Genomic DNA, 23,305 nt, shown 5'->3' with positions numbered 1-23,305 from the left:
GGGAGATGGGGTACTATTCACCCCTAGGGGGTAGAGGTCACAGGTACCACACTCTTTAGGGCATATGGCACAGACACCACCACACAGCAGAACAAAAGTCCCAGGTGCCGAGGTTATAACCTGCCCTGAGTGATCCACCCTTCCTCTGCCCACATCTTAGCCATTGATGGGTAGCTGCTTGCCTGTGACTTGTGCCCTTTGCCAGTACTGAGTGGGGATCAATAGGGGAGGAATTGCACATTAAAAGAAGAAAGAGAGAAAGAGGGTGTTCCTGGAGAAGATTTCCTACCACCTAGCCTCTGTTTCCCACAGCCTGGCCTTGGGGACCTTCAGCTGAACCCTGTATCATCTCTTGGTGAGCTGTGGCCCAGGGTATCAGATAGATTGTCTACTGGATACCCTGTGTACACACTCTGACCTGGTCTTTGTCCTGGGAGCAAGGGAGTCTCTAGGAGGTTGCTGGGGAAGTCAGTGAGCACAGAGGAACAGGGGCCTAGGGTATATCCTGTGCTCCACTTCTTTGAGTCAATAGTCCATATACTCATGTCTGTCCCCACAGAACCCAAACCTCCCTTCACATCCACCAGGTTTCTCAGAGATGCCCAGCCTACCATCCCTGTGCATCCACCCACTGCTGCTCTCCTTTCTTCCAGCCTTTTCTGCTAGCTCTGGCCTCCCTTGGGGTACTCTCCTTGCTATGCACCTGCCATCCTTCTCCTCCCCTCACTGGCCAGACAGATGAATGCCTCTTGGGAATCTGGGTGGCTGTCACATCATCTGGGGGCTGGAAGTAGCCTCTATGTATGAGAGCTTCCCCAGAGGCTGGGCATTAGGGGAGGTGCAAACATGTTTGAGTGGTCTATGTGTTTCACTCTTGGCTTCTCTGGGAACTGAGGTTGAACCTGCCCTTGGATCCTTGAAATGCCTTGACCTAAAGTTTAACGAAAGTATTTGGCAACGTCTTAAAAATTATTTTGTAGGGCTCAGGCATGATAGCACTTAGAAGGCAGAGGCAGGAGGATCCCTGAGTTTAAGGCTAGCCTGGTATAGATAGTGAATTCCAGGCCAGCCAGAACTAAATAGTAAGACCCTGTTTTGAATATATATATATATGGCTAGGGAGATGCTCAATGGGTAAAGTGTTTACTGTGAAAGCAGGAAGAACCAAATTCAGATCCCTAGCACCCATGCAAAAGCATATCCACCTGTAATCTCAGTGCTAGTGGGAGACTGAGACATAGGGATCCCTGGAGCTCTCCCTAGCCAGACTAGCCAATCGGTGAGTACAGGTGAATACACCTGCAATTACCCCCCCCCCCCCCCCACACACACACTTAGTTTTTATCCTGCAGTTTCTAGAAGCTTTGTACTTAGCTTGAGATGTTGGACGTTCCTAAGTAGGTCTAAGCTGGTTGTCAAACCATTTTCATTTCATGCCTTTTTGTTTTGTTTTGTTTTGTTTTCAAAACTGAAGCTACAGGGAATGGCTTGGTGGGACTTAGTTGTTTTGTTTTGTTTTTGTTTTTAATTTATGTGTATGGGTGTTTTGCCTGCATGTATATCTGGGCACCACTTGCATGTCTAGTGCCTGTAGAGGCCAGAAGAGGGTGTCCCATTCCATGAAATTGTGGGCAATCATGTGGGTGCTGGGAAGGAACCTGGGTCCTCTAGAAGGGCAGCCAGTGCTCTTAACCTCTTAGCCACCTCTCCAGCCCTCAGGTTTGGTTTTAAACTAAGGTTTGCATATGACTTGCAAACCACCTGCTTCTTCTGGTCTAATGAGGAGAGTATTGGCAGCTTTGGAAGGAGCCCATGTAACTACAATTCTCTTGGGCTCTTGCTGCCTGGGAATTTATAGATTCAGCCAAAACAGAGCATTGATTCCCCAAATGCAATTTTAGGTTCAAAAAGCATTGGGCAGGACTAAGGATGTAGCTCAGTGGTAGAGTGCTTTGTGTAGCATGCATGAGTTCCTGGGTTTGTTCCCAGCACTTGAAAAAAAAGTACTGCTGTGTGTGATAATAAGCCCACTGTAACTGTGCGCAGAGGTCTAGGTTGTAAATTTTACCCTATCTGTGTTCATCACAAAATCCCGTAGAGAGATTTGAGAAAAACTGTAAAGAAACATTGCCAAATATCCTGGATGGCAACCTTGCATGTGTACATATATGTGCTCAAAAATGCATATGCATGTACATGCGTGTACAAGTGTGAGCATGAATGTCCATGTTCACATATGTATGTACAAATATGATATATGTACGTGTGTGCATGTATATAAGTGTGAGCATGTGTGTATGAGTTTGCGATTAGGTATACAAGTGTAAGCATGTGTGTGCATGAGTCTGCATTCATGTGTGCATGTAAATGCATATGTGTGCAAGTGTGTAAGCATGTGTATGCACTGTGATACAGTGATTCCAAACTCTGACTTTCATTCTGACTCTGCTCTTGCGTGCTTTTCTTTTTGCCTCTCAACATCTCTGCATTCCGTGCTCGTTCCCTTTAACTTAAGAAGATCACTATGCCAACCAGAATTAATTACCTACACAGTAAGTTATTTTTTGTCTTGCATTTAAAAAAAAAATCTGTATAATTGACTGTGTGGAGAATGCCCAGCAGGGTGAAGGTTGCCCACTGCCTTTCTCCTTGCTTGCTGGCCTGACCTTCCCTGTGGCTAGTTTTCTGTGTTCCTGGTTTCTAGGTGATAGGACACTTCCTCTTGTCCTCTGATGGTACAAAGCCACCTTGCTGTGATGGCTTCGGCCTGACTGGGATAAGGGAGCCAGGCAGGGGTCCCTTACTGTGTCCTGTCTCTTGAGCTGTCTTTTCATGCACGATCTGTCTGAGGCTGCTTTTGGACATCAGAGCACATGTTTCCAGGTTGCTAGGACCATTGTCTTCCTACATGCAGATTTTAATACAGATTCTCCCATTGCCTATTTATATCTGCCCCTCCACAGAAATAAACAGGATAAATTTAGAAATGTGACAGCAGAGCTAGAATTTAGAATAATTTTCAAATTCCTCTGTGTGTTTATTCATGCTTCAGTCTTCTTGGGGGTGTTTTTAAAGGGGAGATTAAGACCAGGGAGAGAATTTTCCCCAGAACCGGCTCCCTATTTAAAATTTATGTGATTTGCCTCAGATTTCATGTAACCTCACACAAAAGCTTGAAAACACATTGTGAAAATCAAGCCACTGGTGTCTCCTTGAACACTGAATGTTTTTAAGTTATCATAGCCTTATGCCAGTTACACCCTCAGGAAGGCCAGTGTGATACTTTAGCATGTAGATACTCATGTAATGATGAGTCAAGAGAAGAGTTTCCTTGACTTGGTACATGGAGCCTTCCTGCTCCTGTATATTCATATGACTTACTGTGAACTGTGGTCATCTGCCATGCCAGAGAACTGAAAAGCTTACCCCTATGAATAATCTCCCTCTGTCCATCTCTCGGCTTCCAGCAGATTCTACCCACTGTCTTCTGAGCCTGCTTTCCTCACCACACTGTGTCCCATTCTGATTGATATGTACATCTGTGCCCATGGTTCTTCCGGAATCATTTGCCCCTAATGGTAACTGTGGTGAGGCTTTAAACACACAGCAAATGTATTAGTTTGTGAATGGGAGTACAGTTCTGTGGTAGAGGGTTGACCTGGCGTCTATGAGATGTGAGCTTGGTATCCAGCACCACAAAAGAGAGACAAAGGCAGAGATCTTTCTCTCTCTGTCTCTCTCTGTCTCTCTCTGTCTCTCTGTCTGTCTCTCTGTCTCTGTCTCTCTCTCTCTCTCACACACACACACACACACACACAGGGGGGGTGGGGGTGGGGAGAGAGGAGAAATCATTTATTTGAGTTACTCCTCACAGGAACAAGTATACTTTCCTCATTGGAATGTCCTGTTCTCCCCACATCCTGGTATCCTTCTCTGGAGATAGAATCTTCTGGAATCCTGCCAAAGACCATGTCAGTGCCTTGATCTGTCCACCCTGTCTGTATTCTCTTCCCTGAGACTGTGAGGCATGCTTTGCTCCAGGCACCTGGCAGCCACTTCTCAAGGGTGGGTCCCATTGACATTCAAGGCCTGACCTTTCGCTAACAGCACAGAAAAGCTAGACCTAGGGACACTGGTTTCAGGAGCAATCACCCTGGGCCCACATATATGTCATTGTGTGATCTGAGTAGTCACTTCTCCGACTTCTTATGTCCTTATTTTTCAGTGAGGGTTCCCCAGACTCAGGGCAGTGCAAGCCTGCTGAAACAGGACTCAGCACCACCATATCAAAGGAATTCCCTTCAGTCTGGAAGCCCGTGTCATCCCCACAGAAGCCATAATTTCCAAGAATGTCTTACAAACGAGTGCAGGATTGCCATGGGGTACAATAGCATAGCATCCATTTCTGACTAATGCTGGAAACAAAGTTTATCAAACCAGCAGAGGGGCTGCAGAGAGCATGAGGGAGTTTGGAAGAACAGAAAACAACCTTGGTAAAGGCTGCAGAGAACAGGTGCAGGCCTGCTGAATGGGTGGTGCTCTAAACTGGCAGTTTAAGCCCTGCACATTGGTACAGAACACAACAAGCACACATTTACAGTCTTCCTTTTTCTTTCTTTTCTCCCTTCTAAATCTTTCTGCAGTTGATCTTAGCCAAACATCTGAGAAACAATGAAACTTAAGCCTCTCAGGTCCATCCATCTTACACTCCAGTTGAAAGTGTTTGACACTTCGGGGCAGGAATTTGACTTTAGGTATTCATGCTGCAATTTCTCTTGGGCAAGTTGTAGTGATCATCAGGAAGTGTGAGGATTACCTTTCCATTACCTTTGAATATAGCCACCCTGTAATGCAGCCTGTAACACAGCCTGGGAGGCCAGCTCCCAGAACTGCTCCAGCATAGTGAATAGAAGACCTCAAAGTAATGGGACTTTAGGAAACTTTTTAATCTGAGGGTCTTTAGAAATAAATTTATGCCAGGTGGTGGTGGCACATGCCTTTAATCCCAGCACTTGGGAGGCAGAGCCAGGTGGATCTCTGTGAATTCGAAGCCAGCCTGGGCTACAGAGCAAGATCCAAGACAGGCACCAAAACTACACAGAGAAACCCTGTCTCGAAAAACAAAAGAAAACAAACAAACAAACAAAACAAAAAAGAAAAGAAAAAAGTTTCTATCTGAGGGGGAAATAAGGAAACACACACTTTCTGATGTAACTTTCGCTTTTACTTCATCTTAAAAAAATCCTCTCTGAAAAATCTGGCTCCACACAGCTACATCTCTTTACATACAGCTATATATCTTTCTTTACATACATACATCTCATATACCTCTTTCCTGCACACTCATATATACAGTTACATCTTTTTTATATAGATCCATATCTTTCTTCTACACACATTTCTTCTCTACTGTTACATTCCTTCACACACTGCTGCGTCATTCACTCACTCTTTACTCACTCTCACACTGCTGCTGCTGCTTTTATCTCTCACACTTTATCCCTAATACTTTAGTTCCAGTTCTGCAGTTCTAAATCTTTGGTTCCAGTTCTCTTTAGTTCCAATTCTCTCACACTTCTTCTTTTATCTCTCACTCTTTTCTCTGCTCATTCAGCTACATCCCTTACTCAGCATGTGGGTGCGCGCGCGTGCTCACACACACACACACACACACACACACACACTCACACACTCACACACTCACTCACTCACTCACACCCTCTGCACACCTCTCTACACAGCAGCTTTCTACATGGCTCTATATAGCCCCCTCTCACAGCCAAACTCTGCACAATTATGACTTTTATTTTCAGGGTTACAAAGCATTGCTTTAATAAATAGTCAGGGACAGAGCCAAACTGATACATGTAAGGAATCACAGTTTCTCTCAGGCTAGGAAGGTCACATTGAGTAACACTTGGCCATGCACATAGCTCTTTCCCAGAAAGAAAGTGAAATTGAAATCCAGGATTTCACAATAACAGTTGGCCAGACCTTGAGTGGCTGGAGTACATGCAGAGAGTTACTGCAGTGGGTTATGTATACTGAAGCTGCTTAATGTCTGGCCTTGATTTAGCAATAAACACCTGGGAATTTGTCTTTGTGTATACTCTGCAGCGGCAGTTAGTCTGTTTTGAATTTGTTCTGAAGTCTAAAATTAGCTATCTTTGTGACTGAGAATACTGTTACTTTCCTGTGTCACTTATGAAAAATATTCTAATATTATTTCTATTTAGCAGAATTATACAGCTTTAGCAGAAATCATCTTCCTGACCATCCACAGCTATATTTGTTCCCAAGATGGAATATTTTCATGAAATAAACACACAAGCAGTGGGAAAACACCCATAGCAGTTCTTAGGGAAGAAATGTAGTAGCACATGCGAGAAATTACAGACAGGAGCAGCCAGTCATTTACATCCAGTGACTCCACAGCTTTGCCAAGTGGGGCTCCCCATGGGTGGACCTGATAAATATAGTTGTCACCTGCTGTATACTCCCACAGCCCTCAGCATGCCTGTCTTCATGGTTTGATTGCCTGCCTTAACCTGGGCTGATCTATGCTTGTCCCTTGTGACCAAGGCACCTGTGTTGTCTTTATTTCTTTTCCTGTTGCTGGGATAAAATACTCTGACAGAAGCAACTTAAGAGAGAAAGGGTTTATTCTGGCTACAGGTCAAGGCTACAGTCCATCCTAGCAGGGAAGTAAAAGATAGCAGGAGCTTGTAGCTGCTGTCACATCACATCTGCAGTCAGGCAGCAGAGAGGGGTCAATGCTGGTACTCAGTTCCATAGAGTCTGTATAGTTCCATACAGTTCTGCAGTCTGGATGTCAGCCAGGAAGTGTTGTTACCCAGAATGGGCAGGTCTTCCCACCTCAGTTAATGCAATCAAGGTAGTCCCCCACAGATCTGTCCAAGGCCTGTTTCCCAGATGATTTACATCCTGTCAAGTTGACAACTGACACTACCATCACATGTGCCCTGCAGACAAGTCACTCTGCTTTGGGTTGTCACATCCTGTGGTTACATGTCCCAGAGATAATAAGGTATGGTACTGCATAAGACAACCAATAAAAGGGAGCCAAGACTGTAGGTGGATTTTCTTTTAACTCTTTGGGGGCTGCCACCTAGCTCCCAAATAAATACATGGAGACTTATTCTTACTTATGAATGCTTAGCCTTAGCTTAGCTTGTTTCTAGCTAGCTTTTCTAACTTAAATTATCCTGTTTCTCATCTATGTTTTGCCTCTGGGCTTTTTACCTTTCTTTGTTCTATATGTCTCTCTTTCCTTCTTACTCTGTGGCTGGGTAGCTGGACCCTGGTGTCCTCCTCTCCTTCTCCTTTTCTTGCTCCTCCCTCTTCTCTAGAGTTCTCCTCCTATTTATTCTCTCTGCTCGCCAACCCTGCCTGTTCCTCTTTCCTGTCTAGCTATTGGCTGTTCAGCTCTTTATTAGACCAATTAGGTGTTTTAGGCAGGCAAAGTAATATAGCATTACAGAGTTAAAGAAATGCCACATAAAAGAATGCAACACATCTTTGCATCATTAAACATTAAAATATTCCACAGCATAAACACATGTAACAAATCTTAAACTACTATTCTACATTTCCCCTTTTGTGTCTAAATAAAAATGAAAAGTTTTAATGTTAACATAGTAAAACTGTATACAGCAAAAACAGTTATCAAGTAAGGATTACATTTACAATATTCATTCTATTTATATTTAGCAAATTCATAGAAAATACTCCATTATCTATTTTATCTTAGTGATTCCAAAGTTTTATACCTAGTTTACTTTCTATCATAGTTAAGGAAGAATATAACTCTTAACTATTTAGGCTTTAACTCCATCAAAGATCCAGAAGGATGTACTATTACCTAACAACAGAGACATCTGGCTGCTTGAAGAGTCACCCAAAGTTCCTCTGCAATGTTGGGCATCAATCTTTAGCCTGTAGTCCTAGAATATGTTGCAGACTCCTCTGTGAAGCAGGAATCTTGAAGGACTATTCTGACTTGTCTTGGCAAAGTTCAACAGTCTTTTTCCTGTATCCTGCTGGTCCAGTCTGTATAATATACTGTTAGCAGTCAAGGCAAGAGAAGTGTGTTGCCCAAATGTCTAGCCTTGCCACACTGAAAGCAAATTCCATATGGAATTTCTTTGATGCCCATTGTAGTTAGAGTTTTCCTGCCTGGACCACAGTCAGGACAAATCTCTCTCACCCGCCAGGCCCATAGACGCTCAGAACCAACCAAGTAAACATACAGAAACTTACATTGTTTACAAACTGTATGGCCGTGGCAGGCTTCTTGTTATCTACTTCTTCTATCTTAAATTAACCCATTTCTATTAATCTATTCTTTGCCACGTGGCTCGTGGCTTACCATTACCTTACACTACCTTACATCCTTTTATGAAGTAAATTGGTGCTGCCAAGAGCAGATGTATCTCATTGTCATGAAAAAAGCTTAGGTTATTAAACATCTTAAATGCTATATTCTGTAGGTCTTTGAAATATTTGAAAATCATGTCTAAAATATACCCATTTAACCTTGAAAACATACCTAATGTTACTACAAGTTTGAGTATTATAGATTAACTACTAACCTAATTTCTTAACTCTACATTGCATTTTTTGTTTTGTTTTGTTTTTTGAGACAGGGTTTCTCTGTGTAGCTTTGCGCCTTTTCCTGGAACTCACTTGGTAGTCCAGGCTAGCCTCAAACTCACAGAGATCTGCCTGGCTCTGCCTCCTGAGTTCTGGGACTAAAGGCGTGCGCCGCCACCACCACCCAGCTAACGTTGCATTTTTAAATGAGCTGTATAAGCACAATACCCCAAACAAGAGTAGAAACATATATATAGTGTAACAAAAATATCTTTAAATTTGTATCAGTATACCAAAATCCATGCCAATGCAAAATATCTGAGATTAATAGCTGTCTTTTTAGCCTATATTCCTATATTCTCCTAAATGATAACAAACATCCACAACCCACCAAATAACCAACAACCACCCACCCCATCTCTTGGGAATGTGGACAGTCTTCTCTAGACTGCTTCCTGTTGTCTGTGGGTAAAGATATCTTTAGGGTTCCCTGAGAAAATTTGCCAAGTCCTGGAAAGACCAGCTGTAACCTTTGTTGATATATGTCACCTGTAAAGATTCAGGAGGTCTCCCTTGATCAAACCTGATCCATTTTAACCCTGAAGAAATCCACAGCCTCTCGTTTCCTGTGGAAACAATAGCATAACCTCTTCCCCAAAGCATTTTTGACTTCCATTTGACAAATACATTTTTTTACTTTCATTTTAAAGTTAAGGCATTCCTGAAGTACATAGGCTGGTTTATTTTATCAGTCCCTCTTTCAATCCCAGGTCTCTTAGCAGCTGTCATTTGCTTACCAGCAATCAAAAATTCAAGGTCAATACAGCAACATACAGGATCCAGATTCCCTTGTATTTCCCATCTCTACATGGCTTCTTTAAAAAAAAAAATATTACTTAACTTTCCTCTTTAAAGACTTAACTGTATTATTATTTTTTTTTAAGATTTATTTATTTATTATGTATACAGCATGTATGTCTGCAGGCCAGAAGAGGGCACCAGATCTCATTACAGATGGCTGTGAGCCACCATGTGGTTGCTGGAAATTGAACTCAGGACTTCTGGAAGTGCAGTCAGTGCTCTTAACCTTTGAGCCATCTCTCCAGCCCCTACTTTATTATTTTTAAACTATTCTTTCTATGACCATCTATTATCCATTTTCTTTCTTAAGCCTATGCACATTGTTAAACACACTGTAACCTATTTAGAGTTTTTTTTTTTTTTCCATCTGATCTGTCTTTACTGTGTGTCTCTAGTTTTTCTTGTCTGTGTGAGCAAAAAAACTGCTAAGTGGCATGAGGAGGACCTCTACCATGGTTTTGGCAGCTAGCTCCATCCCCTTCCGGGGTCTTTGATAGCCGAGCCTAAAGCTCTTGGCCTGGTGAGGTAGGTGACCGATAACTGCATTCAGTCCACCCCCAACTCAGGAATGCCAGTGCCCAGTACTGTGGCAGGTGTTTTTTTACTTAGTTTTTTGTTTCTACTCAGTGCTAAAAAGTGTTTAAGTGCTCTGCTGTATAACAGTTTCTTAAAGGAACCATATCCTTTTTTTTTCTTTTCTTTTCAGCTTTCCCAGGTCCTACATGGAAATTTGGGCCCTCACCTTGGTATACCAAAATGTATTTGGCTTTTTTTAAAATAACTTTTGGGGATCCACCACCCAGCTTCCAAATAAAATACATGGAGACTTATTCTTACTTAAGAATGCCTGGCCTTAGCTTGACTTGTTTTTAGCCAGCTTTTCTAACTAACATAAATTATCCCATTTCTCTTCTTCTACATTTTGCCTCTAGGCTTTTTACCTTTCTTTATTCTATATGTCTTCTTTCTCTTCTTACTCCGTGGCTGGCTGGGTGGCTGGGTGGCTGGCTGGCTGGCCCTTGGTGTCCTCCTCTTCTTCTCTTTTTCTCGCTCCTTCCTCTTCTCTAGATTTCTATTCCTATTTATTCTCTCTGCCTGCCAGCCCTGCCTATCTTTTCTCCTGCCTAGCTATTTGCCATTCAGCTCTTTATTGGACCAATCAGGTGTTTTAGACAGGCAAAGTAACACAGCTTTACAGAGTTAAACAAATGCAACACAAAAGAATGCAACACATCTTTGTATCATTAAATAAATATTCCATAGCAACCTTAGGGACTTATTACTTGAGGCAGGACAATAGCCATCAACCCAGCCACATGAAATGCTCCTTTTCCTAGATGTACTAGACCATGATACCACAGATGGCCCAATGTAAACCCAAGCTTCAACAGTTTGGACAAGATGCTGGGTGGTTTGTTTGGAGGATGAGGGCATGACCCCACTGGTCAGCATTTTGTGTTTGTGCCTCTACCTGCTGGGGTTCCATGAACCAAGTGGAACAATGTACAGTAGTTTCTGACCATCATCTTCATCTAGATGCTTTTGTCCTCTTTCCTGGCTATGTTCATATTCCTGGGACTGTAGCAAAGTGCCATGAACCTAGTGTCTTAAATGATAGCTTTATGATCTTTTATTTCTAAATGCAAACCTGAGATGAGAGTGTCCATTGAACTGGCTCCTTCTGAGCCAGGAGGAAGAAACTGCCCCTGGCCTTTCCTAGATTCAGGGGTTTGCAGCAATCCTTGACCTTCCTTGCCTTTTAGATATCTCTATCTTTACCTTGCCTCCTCTGTCCTCCACATCATTTTCCCTCTCTTTGTCTCTTTCCAAATTTCCCTTTCTCATAGGGCCACCATGTAGGCAGAGTTTTCCTGTCCTAGCAGCCATACAGAGGCTTATATTAATTATAAATGCTTGGCCAATAGCTCAGGCTTGTTACTAGCTAACTCTTATATTTTAATTTAACCCACATTTCTTACCTATGCTTTGCCATGTGGCTTGTGGCTTTACATTCCTCCAGCATGACTTGTTTCCTCTGTGTCTCCTGGTGACTCCTCTGACTCTGCTCTTATCATTCTCAGTTTGGCTTTCTTGCCTAACTTTATCCTGTTCAGCTATTGGCCAGTCAGCTTCTTTATTAAACCAATCACAGCAACAAATCTTCACAGTGTACAAAAGGATTATTCTACAGCATCACCAGGCATCAGGAATGTTTTATTAGGCCCATCCTAATTATCACCTTTTAATTTGATCACCTCTGGAATGACTCCATCTCCAAATAAGGGTACATTCTGTGATTGTTGGGGCTAGGAGTTCAACACAAGAACTTGAGGAGAACATAGTTCAGCTCATAGCACTATCCTGACCCATAATACAGTCCCTACCCTAGGCCAAACTTCAGTTCAGGGACATACAGGGGCCCTTCCTACCACAAGGGTTCTGGGGTCTACAGTTTGCCCAGGGCATGGATAATTAAGTTCCCTCTCTCAAGCTTCCATTTATCCTTCACCCCCTCTATTTCAAATGTGAGCACTCTAGCTGCTTGTGCTCTTTGAGAACACCAAAGCTAACCTAGAGCAGAACCCAGGAGGTGCTTGTAGGTCTGAAATCCTCATAAACCCTCCTTCCCTACCTCCTGTAGCATGAATCTTAAATGGTCTTATTAATAAGATCAAACCTGAAGCCAGGTATTGGGGTGAATGCTGGAAGATCAGAGAGGCAGAACAAGCCACAGCCACCTCATCTTGCCAGTTCCTCAGCTGATCCTGTTTCCTCAGACTGGAAGCCTCTGAATCCTTATCCAAATGGATCTCAGTTGAACTGCTTCTCGAAAGCCTGAAAGCTTGACCATGCTCTAGTTCCTGGTCCTCATGCCTTAAATACCTTTCTTCTTTCTGCCATAATTTCCTGGGACTAAAGGCTCTTGTTACCACACCTGGCTGTTTCCAGTGTGGCCTTGAACTCACAGAGATCCAGACGGATTTCTTTCTGCCTCTGGAATGCTAGGATTAAAGGCATGTGTGCCACCATTTTCTGGCCTCTATATCTAGTGGCTGTTCTGTTCTCTGACCCCAGGTAAGTTTATTATGGTGCACAATATTTTGCGGAACACAATATCACCACAACCTCCAGCCCAAGTTACCTAGGACTTGGAACCCCCTCAAATCCAGGGGGGCTATGTCTAGAGCTCAGTCCTCTGCCCAGATGATGCTTTTGGTAAGACAAAATTACCTACATAAGTGTCTTTGTGTTCACACATGGGCCAACTCCAGTCATATCCTGCTAAAAGTTAGTACCCAGTCATCTAAACACTAACTGGTGGTTGGCCTGTTGCTCAGAGATGGGACTCTCTAGGAACAATCTTTCCCACCTGTGACAACACCAGGCTGTGGCTTGGAGCCTGACATTTGCACAACTGTACTTACCTTCTTTTCCGTCTCTTTCCAGCATCACCCAGACCCTAGTAATTTCTCTGGGATAAATGTTAATGAAACTCTGTCCTAACTGTATTTCATGACAAGCAATTTGTTTGTTAACGGAGAGGGTTTTTAAACATTTTCAGGCAAATTTGTACAGATCAAATTAGCTCACACTTCTAGGGCAGTCCAGCTTTTCCGCATTTGCCAATAGAACAAGGCAAACTCATCACTAATGTCAGTCTGCCAAGGTGGCTTTTTGTTTGTTTGTTTGTTTTGGGGGTTCTTTGGTTTGTTTTGTTTTTCTGTTTTGTTTGTTGTTTTTTGATTCAGGGTTTCTTTGTGTAGCCTTAGCTGTCCTAGAACTTTCTCTGTAGACCAAGCAAGCCTCTTAGCTCAGAGATCTGTTTGCCTCTGTCTCCCAAGTACTGGGATTAAAGATGCATACCACCACCACACCATCACCCAAGGTGGCTTTTTAAAGCAACCAGTTTCTTTCTCCATTGTGAATATGGATGCTAAGGAGATCCCTAACAGGTCTCCTCCCCCACCCTAACATGTTGGCATGTGTTTGGTATACAGAAGCACATCCATGCTCTTCCCCCATCCATGAACAACACAGGAATCCATGTGTGCATGTCATGACTGTTGGATATGGCTCACATGCCAAACACTTTCAAATTCAGGACAGAACTCCCTGGCTCCATGGCCAAGCTTCTCTTCTTTTGAGCTCAACTCCTTGAGGCAAATGGTAATGAACTTCATGGGCACATTCCCTGGACTTGCTGGGCCTTGGTTAATAGGATGCCAAACTAATTGGTGAAAAAGTGATGTTGAGCTGCTTCTTGTCTGCACTATGCCTGCAACCTTCAGGAACAGTTTTCACACCCAACAAGTGCTACCACTCTTTGCTTTCTGTTCCATACTTGGCATCTGTGCCAAGGAGTTGAACCATACAAAATTAAGGGCTTCTTTTCATTTTGTCTTGCCTACTTCTTTTTCTTTCTTTGTTTTTTTATTATTTTCATTGTTGGTTATGTGTGTGCTGGGAATTAAACCCAGGGCCTTGTGCATGCTAGGCAAGTACTTTACTACTGAGCTACATTCTCAGCCTAACATGAAGCTTTCTAGGTTGAAAATGATCCATATGGCTTAGTCTAGTATGAGTGAGTGGATGAATAGACTGGTAGATAAAATAGATATAATATCCTAGTGTAGAGGATGGTCTAGAATTAATTTTTAAAATGTACCTTATTTCTTGAAGAACAATACTGCCTGTACTAAAGAACACAAGTATGATTTACAGGGCTCCACGCTTGCTTTTAGGAGCATGTCCTTCATTCCTGGGCATATAGCATAGCCTTGCTTATCATAGAGTTCCTATTAAAGGAGAGGAGACATAAGGGACCCCAACCCACCCACTTGACAGTGCAAGCTTGCCAGTCCTGCTGTTGGAAGGCTCTCACTATGAAAAGTGGCTTCCCACCAGCTTAGCTATTGTGTTTGCCTCTGTGGGCAATGACCATTCCCTGAGAGAGCACCTGGCTTTTTGTCACAGTGTCTGGCAACTTTGCTCATCTTCCCCATAGCCCTGATCATTCCTGTGCTCCCCTCTTGCAGAAGGAATTCTAAGGAAAAGCGCCAAGCTCTTCTTCCGCCGGCGACACCAGCAGAAAGACCCAGGCATGAGCCAGTCCCATAATGACCTGGTATTCCTGCAGCAGCCAGAGGGGAGGCAGAAGAAGGGGGCAACCCTCAGCCGGCTCCTGAACAAGAAGTTGCTTACCAGGCACAGAGGCAAACACATTGTGAATGGAGCACCCAGAGAACCCTGCACATAGCCCGAGTCACCTCCAGTCCTCAAAGCTGGAGGATGGGACCACAAAGGCCTCCACAAGAACAGCAGGAACCAGTGCCATCAGATGCGTGCATGTCTAGCTTGTTTTTTTCCCAATAATCTTGTTTTTTAAAGGGGGGGAACCAATCTGCCTGTTTGCCCAGGAAGCTTCCCCAAAGACAGCTGATAATGCAACCCAGTTTGCCACCAGATACTCAATGGGAACACTGGCTCCAGCTGTCATCATGCCATCTAAGTGTTGAGGTGGAACAGAAGACAGATATTTGCATCAGTAAAGTCATGTGTGCTCTGATAGATTATGGGTAGTAGGCAGGAGGGATTCCAGTCTACCTACTTCTTCCTCTCTCCTTCAGGGACTATTGGGGTTCATGTCTGGACCATGGCATAGGGAGAGGTATCTCTGTGGGCTGTTGCTATAAGCAGGATGTACCACCTCACATGTCTTGCTGTTTAGAATTAAATAGTGCATCTGGCCATGGGGATAGGAGTATGGATATAGGCAGGATTTTTGAGCCATGAAGAAATTATAATAGGAAAAAGATGTGCTTTGACAATTTTGAGAAGGTGTTCACCTTTGATATCAGCCATAGAAGTTAAAAATTTATGCAAACACTAAATGTGTCCTATGCAGATTATGCCAGACACTTCAGATTTGCTTGAGCTTTCTTCCAAGTAGAGGTGCAGAAATTGAGATACGGTTTGTTTGTTTGTTTGATTGTTTCTCATGCCAAGGGCTCTGTTTTTTCCCATGGCACAGGCAGCACACTAAGCTCAAATATGCTGAGGCTGACATCAGTAACAGTGAGTGACAGCTTGTAGGACATAACCACACATATATGGTTCTTGCCAACAGCCAAAACAAAGAACTTTTAGGGCAACTGAGGTAATTATTCTGTATCTTGGGTGCCAATTGGTCTTAGGCATAGAAGTTTCATAACAATGGGCCAAACTTGAAGGAATTCTTTTTATGGAGTCTTCAGAATTCTACTGATTTTGGAGTATCCTGGTTTTGGTTTACTGTGGGAAAATTATGAATTTGGCACCTGGGTTCAATATCCCCATGTATCCATAAGGTGCTTTCCTCATCTATGTGCCTGGCACTGTAGATTCACTGGGTCTCAGAGCCCTCCATAGTCACTGTCCTTGGGAAGAGATGTTTTGATGTGTCAGTAAGATCCTTTTCTTCCCATAACAATGGAAAGGCTAACAGGACGACCTGAGTTCTGTCACTGATATAAAGTCCAGAAGCTCCTTTTGGCCTCTTTTGTTCATTAGAAACACCAGGGGCAAAGTCACTGTTATTGACCAAAAATGTCTATGAAAGCCAAAATTATAGTAATATGTTTTATTTTTTTTCCTGTTTTAGCAAGTGATTGGAAAACCACATTAGTAATTCCTTTTTCTTTCTTTCTGTTTGTTTACTCCATTCTGGGGATTAAACCCATGGCTTTATACATGCTGGACAAGCCCTTGTCCAATGAGTTATTTCCCTGGCCCTCTTTTCACTTTATTATTATTGAGTTGGGTCTCACTAAGTTGTTGACTGGGCTGCCCTATAATTCATTCTTTAGCCCAATTATACCTTAAAACTCTGATTCTCCTGCCTTCATCTCTCAAATAGCTGCGGGTTCAGGCCTGAGCCATTGGCCCCAGTGAATTTTACTTCCAAATAAACATAGGATAAAAAAGAATTTGAAAATTCTTGATGGGTGTGGTGGTGCAGGCCTGTGATCCCAACACTTAGAAGGTGGAGAGAGGAGATGTTAGCTTCCAAGCCAGCCTGGGCTACATGAGACCCTTTCTCAAAACAAACAACAAAATACTAGTAAAAACCCTGGAAGAATCTCAGGTAGTTTTCAGGTGACGTTGAAGAGGCATTTTGGCATACTTGGTCTTTAAAGATCACCTCATGTTAAATCACTGCAAAGTTCCAGAATGGATCCATCAACACCAAATTGGTTCCCAAAGCCAGTAATCGCCACTACTCTTTTTGGGAATGGATGTGATTTAAATGCTGTGCTTTATTGAAGTATTGTTATTCCATTCAGCATACAGAATTGTGACACATAGCTGCTGTCAATTCCCAGAGACTATGGTGTGCCAGAGATTCTGATTCTGATGCTGTATTAGTGTGGGGCAGTAGCCCTCATCTAACATGCTTGTTGTCAAAACTGTTTCAGACTTCTTTTGTATCTGGGGACTTCCCATCTGAGCATCCTTGAATCCCAAATATAATTTTTTTTCAGAAATATGAAACTCTTTGGACACTATGGTACATGTAGAGTTTTGGGTTTTAGACTTTTGGGCTAGGGATGCTGAGCTTATGCAGGTTTGTTGGTTTGATTGGTTTTGACATTTAGGTTCGGTTTATTCAAGTGTGAAGGCGTCAGAATTTTAGGTTATACTTCCTCTCTCTCAGCAACGACATCAGAAAACAACAAGTGGATTTTAGCCTCCAAATGACCCTGTGAGCATCCTGTTCCTGGCTTCCCATCCACATCTAAAACCTGTCCTCTAGGGTCTTCATTGAACATCCTTTGCCAATTCAGAACACCATCACAACAGAGGGTGCAGAGATGGGGGATACAAATAGGTGGTCTTGGGGCCTTCCTCATACTGTGAAGTCTCTTCTTCAAGCAGTTTGTCCACTTCTGTTTCTTCACTAAGATTAAACACCAGGTGCCAACAGCACGCATGTATAAGTCACCTTTGTCACACTATCTCCACTGCTTGCTTTTGTGGCTTCAGATTCTGACTTGACATTTTGGCAGAATGCTAGTTTTAAAGCAGTTTCTCATGAACACTAATCTAGGTGTCTGTGAATCTAGAAGCAGATCTCAGGTTGGCTGGAGTGAGCTGGCCACATTTCTCCTGTCCTTCATGCAGGGACTAAATAGAGTTGTTTGTGTGTGATGTTGGTGAGCATAAGAACTAGGACTCTCTTGCTCTGATTGAAAACCTACTATGAGCAAGAGGATTTAGACAAAGCACTTTATTTTAAATTTTAGCTTAAGTCAAAACCAGTCCTGCTTTCCTGGCTGTGGAAGGAAGTAGGCCATTTACTGCTGACCAGTTCCAAATCAGATTTTTGCTTGGGTTTTCCCTGGCCACATTTACAGAAGAGTTTTACTTTTTCTTCTCAAGCAGAAAGGGAAAGCTTAATTTACATTGCTATCCCCCAAAGTGATGTTTTTTGGTTAATAAGCTCAGGGCTGTCGATCTTGAACTTTCAAAGTACAAGTTGAAGATGGTGGAAGGTAAAGCGTGTCTCTGTCACACAGAAACAGGTGTGGGTACTGACTCTGAAGACAGGCACTGTCCCCACTATCTCAACGGGCCAACACCTGAGGACCAAAGCATCTGCATGGCGACAAACTGTTCAAACCAGCAGTGCAAGCCCCCATCACCTCTGGCTCTCTGTGTAAAATGTCCCTCTTCTGTGTATAAATAAGCATAGGAATCACCAAGCTGCCTGGTTCACTTTGCTGATGGTGGAGTGGAAATGTGATTATCCCTTGGGCTGTAAGCCGTGGTTTTCCTGCCCAATGTCATGTTGAACCTCTACTGCAAAGAGAATAAAAGTGAAGTCTTCCTAGTTGTGTGGTGAGCCCGATGCTGGTGTATGGCAGCTGGCATCTGTGACAATGATTGTATCTGTTGCAGCACTTTAGATGGGGCTGTCATCCTGCACCACCCTAGGCAGTGAGACATGGCTGCAACTTTACTGACCTCTCAAGAAATAAATGTGTTCATGGAAAACATTGAACTGAGTTGTTTCCAAGTTCTGGGTTGTCCTGAAAGGACCAAGGGGCTTCAATAATGTTTGAAGTACTGCCCATTTGTATGACTGGTCATTGCAGCCAGCTGACCAAAAATATGTACTGATACCTTCTTTGACCTTCATTCCTGTCAGTGGACTTTCCTCCTCATGTTCCTATATTTTGTGGGCTATTGAGCACCACCAAGGCTGGGGCTAAAATTTATTATAGTATTTTTAGCAGTTCCAGGGACCTTCTGGGGAATGATAAATTGTGGGTGTTACAAGCCAGGTCTTGGCCCAGGTCCCCCAAAGAAGTGCCTGACATAGCCTGTAGGAGACATGTTTGGGGAGTGAAGGCAGGGAGCATTCATCAGTCTGGGTCCCTGCTATTAATGCCCCACCTCAGCAGGTGGCTCAGATGAGTGCAGAGGCAATGGGTAACAGCTTAGCCATGAGTCTGTGACAGCATTTATGTCTGCACAGGATCTCACAATGGTTTCTGGGGTGGGGTTGGGGCAGCTTTAACCCCCCCACTGCAAGCATCTCACCCCCTTTTTGGTCTTCAGTTCCTGTGGTCTCCTTCCCTTTGCTCTCAGACTCCCTCACTGTTCAGCTCCACTTTTAACCTGCTTGCCTATGGGACAGCATGTGGGGTGGCCAGCTGTTGTCATAGGCCTTTCAGAATGAGTCACTCCTGAGCCAAGCCCCGTACATTTTTCTGCATCAAAGGTGGCATCTATTGTGGAGATGTGTTACTGTTTTGTCACTGTGATAAACAAAACAAAACCTTGACAAAAAACAATTTAGAGAAGAAAGGGTTTATTTTAGCTCATAGTTCCAGAGGTATTAGAGTCCATTCTGGCAGGAAAGGCATTACAGCAGTCAGGGGAAGCACAGTGGATAGGAGCAGGAAGGTGGCTGATCACATTTTCATTCACACAGATGTCTGAACAGGAAGTGGGGAAGGCTGTAAACCCTGAGAGCCCAGTGGTGTACTTCCTTCAGCAGGGCTGCACCTCTTAAGGCAGCAGTTCTCAACCTGTGAGTCATGACCCCTTTGGGAGTCAAATGACACAGATACTTACATTATTATTCATAATAGTGGCAAAATTAGTTGCAATGAAAATAATGTTATGGCTATGTCACTACAACATGAGGAACTGTATTAAAGGGTTGCAGCATTAGGAGGTTGAGAACTGCTATCTAAAAGGTTCCATGGCCTCCCCCAGACAGCAGCATCAACTGGGGATTCAGTGTTCAAATACTCCTTAAGATCCTATAGGAGGACTTTTTCAAACAAAGGTCTGCTTTGTGCTGACATCCCAAGAGAGGACTAGAGGGCCAAACTGGTCACAATTTACCAGATGTCCAGGCTGGTCTCTGCTGGCACCTCCAGAGGAATTCTGGGTTCTGGACAGTCCATCCTCTCTGCCCCAGGTGGTCCATATCAGGCACCCTTGGTCATTCTAGAATGTGCACCTTCATTGCCCATATCATTCCTATTCTATTAGACTGGGCAGACTCAGGCCCCGACTTCTCATGAAGTGGCCAAGGGCCCACAAGGACAGCTGCCTGCCAGTTGGTCCCCCATCTGTCATCCTCTGCTGCTATGCACTCATCTTTCTTCTCACAAGCATGATTGGCATGAGGATGGGCATCAGTTGGTGACTCCTCTGCACAGAAGCTTGGCTTCTGTCCATCCTGTCCCATTTATTAGTGCTCAGGACCAAGTTAGATGCTGGAGGGAACATAGGTAACATCTTATTTGGGCATCAAATATACCTACAAGTGCAGGGTGTTGTAGGTGTATGTCAGTCACCCTGTACTTCATAAAAAGAGGAACATGCAGGGAGGCTCACAGATAGGTTAAACACCAAGGTGAATAACCACATAGTGACCTCACTGAAGAGAAAGCACCAAGCCAGACTCCTAAGGGTTTACCTTCTGACCACAGCCCAGCCCAGCTCTGTGCCATAGCTGTCCACAATGTACATTTCCAAGTCATCCTGCAAGAGATTCAAAAGTGTGGCTCTCTCTATTGACACCATTAATATACATTATGGCCTCCAGTCCCCACCTCTGCTGTGTTAAATGCAGAGATTATGGACTGTAGTTTAATCTGGCCTTTCGTACACTCTAATCTTACCTTTGAGCTGTGGATGCTATCAAGTGGAATTCAGTGTTGTGCACATAGTTGGAATTAACTTACTTCATGATTAGATTTCCCTCTTTACCTGTATAAAATTAGCCTGATGTTTTGTGTGTGCGTGTACCCACACAAGCACTTATGTGTACTTCTTGGCTTGTGTTTATGGAGGACAAAAGAGCATGCTGATGTCCTCTATCACTTTCTGCCTTATTTCCTTGAAACAGGGTCTTACTGAACCTAGTCCTGGGCTGGTGCCAACAAGCTCCAGTGTTCTTCCTGTCTCCAGTTCTCCCCAAACACATGCCCAGAGCTAGGGCTACAGGCATGCACGACTGCTTAGCTTTTTGCATGGGTGCTGGGATTCAAACTTCTGCCCCAGATTTGCACTGCAGCCACTCTTACCAGCTGAGCCATTTCCACAGCCCTCGAGAGCTTTTTAAAGAAAGAAAACAGAGGTGGGCACAGGTGGCTGCCCTCCCAGATTCCTGCGTCAAATGCTTGGTGCCAAGTTGATGATGCCGTTTGTGAGAGATAGTGGGAACTTCTGGAGGCAGGGCCTACCTGGGGGAAGGAGGCCCCTGGAGGTGTGCCTCTAAGGGTTATACCTGGTCCCAGGTTTCTTCCTATGTTTGTCTTGGTTGATACTTTTGTTGTTAACTTGACACAGCTAGAGTTCTCTGAGAAGAGAGATCCACAATTGACAAAATGCCTCCATAAGATTTACCTGTAGGTAAGCTTGTAGAGATTTTCTTAATTAGTGATTGAGATGGACGGCCCTTAGCCCAGTGGTTCTCAACCTTCCTAATGCTGTGATCTTTTAATACAGTTCCTCATATTGTGGTAAACCCCCCCAACCATAAAATTAATGTCATTGCTACTTCATAACTGTAATTTAGCTACTATTATGAATCGTAATGTAAATATCTGTGTTTTCCGATGGTCTTAGGCGACCCCTGTGAAAGGGTCGTTTGACCCCCAAAGGGTTTGTGACCCACAGGTTGAAAACTGTTGCCTTAACCCATTGTGGGCCTGGCCATCCCTGGGTAGATGGCCCTGGGTGGTATAAACCACGAGGAGCAATCCACTAAGCAGTATCCTCCATAGCTTCTGCTTCAGTTCCTGTCCCCAAGTTCCTAATGTCCCCTCTGTGATCCAGTGTGATCTGAGACCTGTCAACTGGAATATACCCTCTTCTCCCTACGTTGGTTTTGGTCATGGAGTTTTATCAAGCAATAGAAAAGTAACTAATACAATATTTAATCCTTAATTTCCTATCTCTGGACCCCAAAGGCTATTGGCCATTTTACTAATGGAAAATACATTTAGTTGACCTCCAAGAGTTCCAAATATCTTAGTCTAGGTTTAAAGTTTCTTCTAACACTCAATGCAGACTATTAGCTGTAATCCTGTTCCAGAGGAATGGATGCAGAGAAAGAAAGGATGGGATCAAACCAAGACCAAAACTCAGCAGAGCAAGCACTAAGTTCTGTAGATCCATGTTCCTGCATCCCAGGCACACTGTGGCGTAATGTGAGCCCCACTGGGCTTGCACAACTCACATGTTCCTCTCTGGACTTAGCGTGCTGAATGTAGATATTTTAGCAAGTATCCCCACCCTCTGAGCATCTCTTAACTTCCCAGCTCCTTCAGCTTTTACTCTGTTGGTTTCAAACATCAATCGTCCACTCAGGGGCTCCTCACAATTATTTTGACCCTATGACATATTGCTTGGCCTCCAAGATCTCCCTCTGAAATCTGGGTGAGTCCATAACTTTTTTATTTTGCATGTATGCAAAATCAATATCATGTGGATACCACCAAGGTCTCTTGCCAGCTCAAAAAAATAGTTGGCCTCTTGGGTAACCACTACAGTGGCCTGGGTGCCTAGGCAGCTAAATATGAAAACAATCTTGAGGTCACAACTTCCTGGGGGCAGGGGAATGTAGGAGCAGGGTGGCCTGACAATGAGAGCTCTCTTCATAATGGAAAGTCTTCCAAGTAAGTTTGCTTTCTTAACTTTCTCCAAGGCAAAGTTCACAGCCTAGTAGGAGATAATCCATTCCACCTCCATGTCTTCCTTAGTCCCAAAATTACACTGGCTTTTCCAGCTGTGACCTGTCAATTTTTATTTATTTACATATTTTATTTATACACTTAGTACTATTCATGTGTAGAGGTCCAGAGAACTGGCCCTCTGGGCACTTTAGAATGAGTAAAACCAATGAAGTGGTATATGGAATGGTGGGGTTGTGTACCTGTTTTAAAGGTGTTTTGAAGGTCAAAGAGGTTTTTTGTCCACCCACTCATCACTGCACTACCTCCCTCATTCACACACAGCCTGTCTACCCAGCTCCTTAGTCCATATATCGTCTGGCCAACTAACTCATGGATGCAGCTTTTCTGTCCACTCAGTCCCTTCCCCTGGATCCTCACAGCCTGCTCCACCAACTGTCTATACATTCCGTCTCCTGTTACCCATCCACACAGCCAGTTAATTACCAGCTCCTCTTGTAGGAAGGCAGTCATCTTCCATCTCTGCAACCATGCATCTCTTGTCCCGGGTTCATCAGTACATGCCACCGTTTCTTAGGCTGACTGTCCACAAAACCCCTGCCAGCTCCCACTCCACACAGTCCGTCCCAGGTTCC

The 23,305-nt window shown here is 43.7% G+C and overlaps 1 protein-coding gene across 3 annotated transcripts in view; it reads left to right on the top strand.

The window, feature by feature from the left end:
* Positions 1–16,479, top strand: part of C2cd2 (C2 calcium dependent domain containing 2) — a 73,862-nt gene extending 57,383 nt beyond the window's left edge. Inside the window, exons 14-15 of one of the 3 annotated variants that reach the window (XM_036203799.1) lie at positions 2,519–2,552; positions 14,511–14,574. In XM_036203799.1, the coding sequence (XP_036059692.1) occupies positions 2,519–2,541 (23 nt within the window). In that variant the 3' untranslated portion in view covers positions 2,542–2,552; positions 14,511–14,574. Of the gene's footprint in view, positions 1–2,515; positions 2,553–14,510 lie in introns of all 3 variants that reach the window. The other 2 variants (XM_036203797.1, XM_036203796.1) reach the window with 2 other exon arrangements.
* Positions 16,480–23,305: the final 6,826 nt, after the last annotated feature.

This window comes from Onychomys torridus, chromosome 12 (assembly GCF_903995425.1).
Source record: "Onychomys torridus chromosome 12, mOncTor1.1, whole genome shotgun sequence".
NCBI classification, from domain to species: domain Eukaryota; kingdom Metazoa; phylum Chordata; class Mammalia; order Rodentia; family Cricetidae; genus Onychomys; species Onychomys torridus.
The sequence above is the reverse complement of the archived record's forward strand: the minus strand, read 5'-3'. Positions and strand labels throughout refer to the sequence as shown.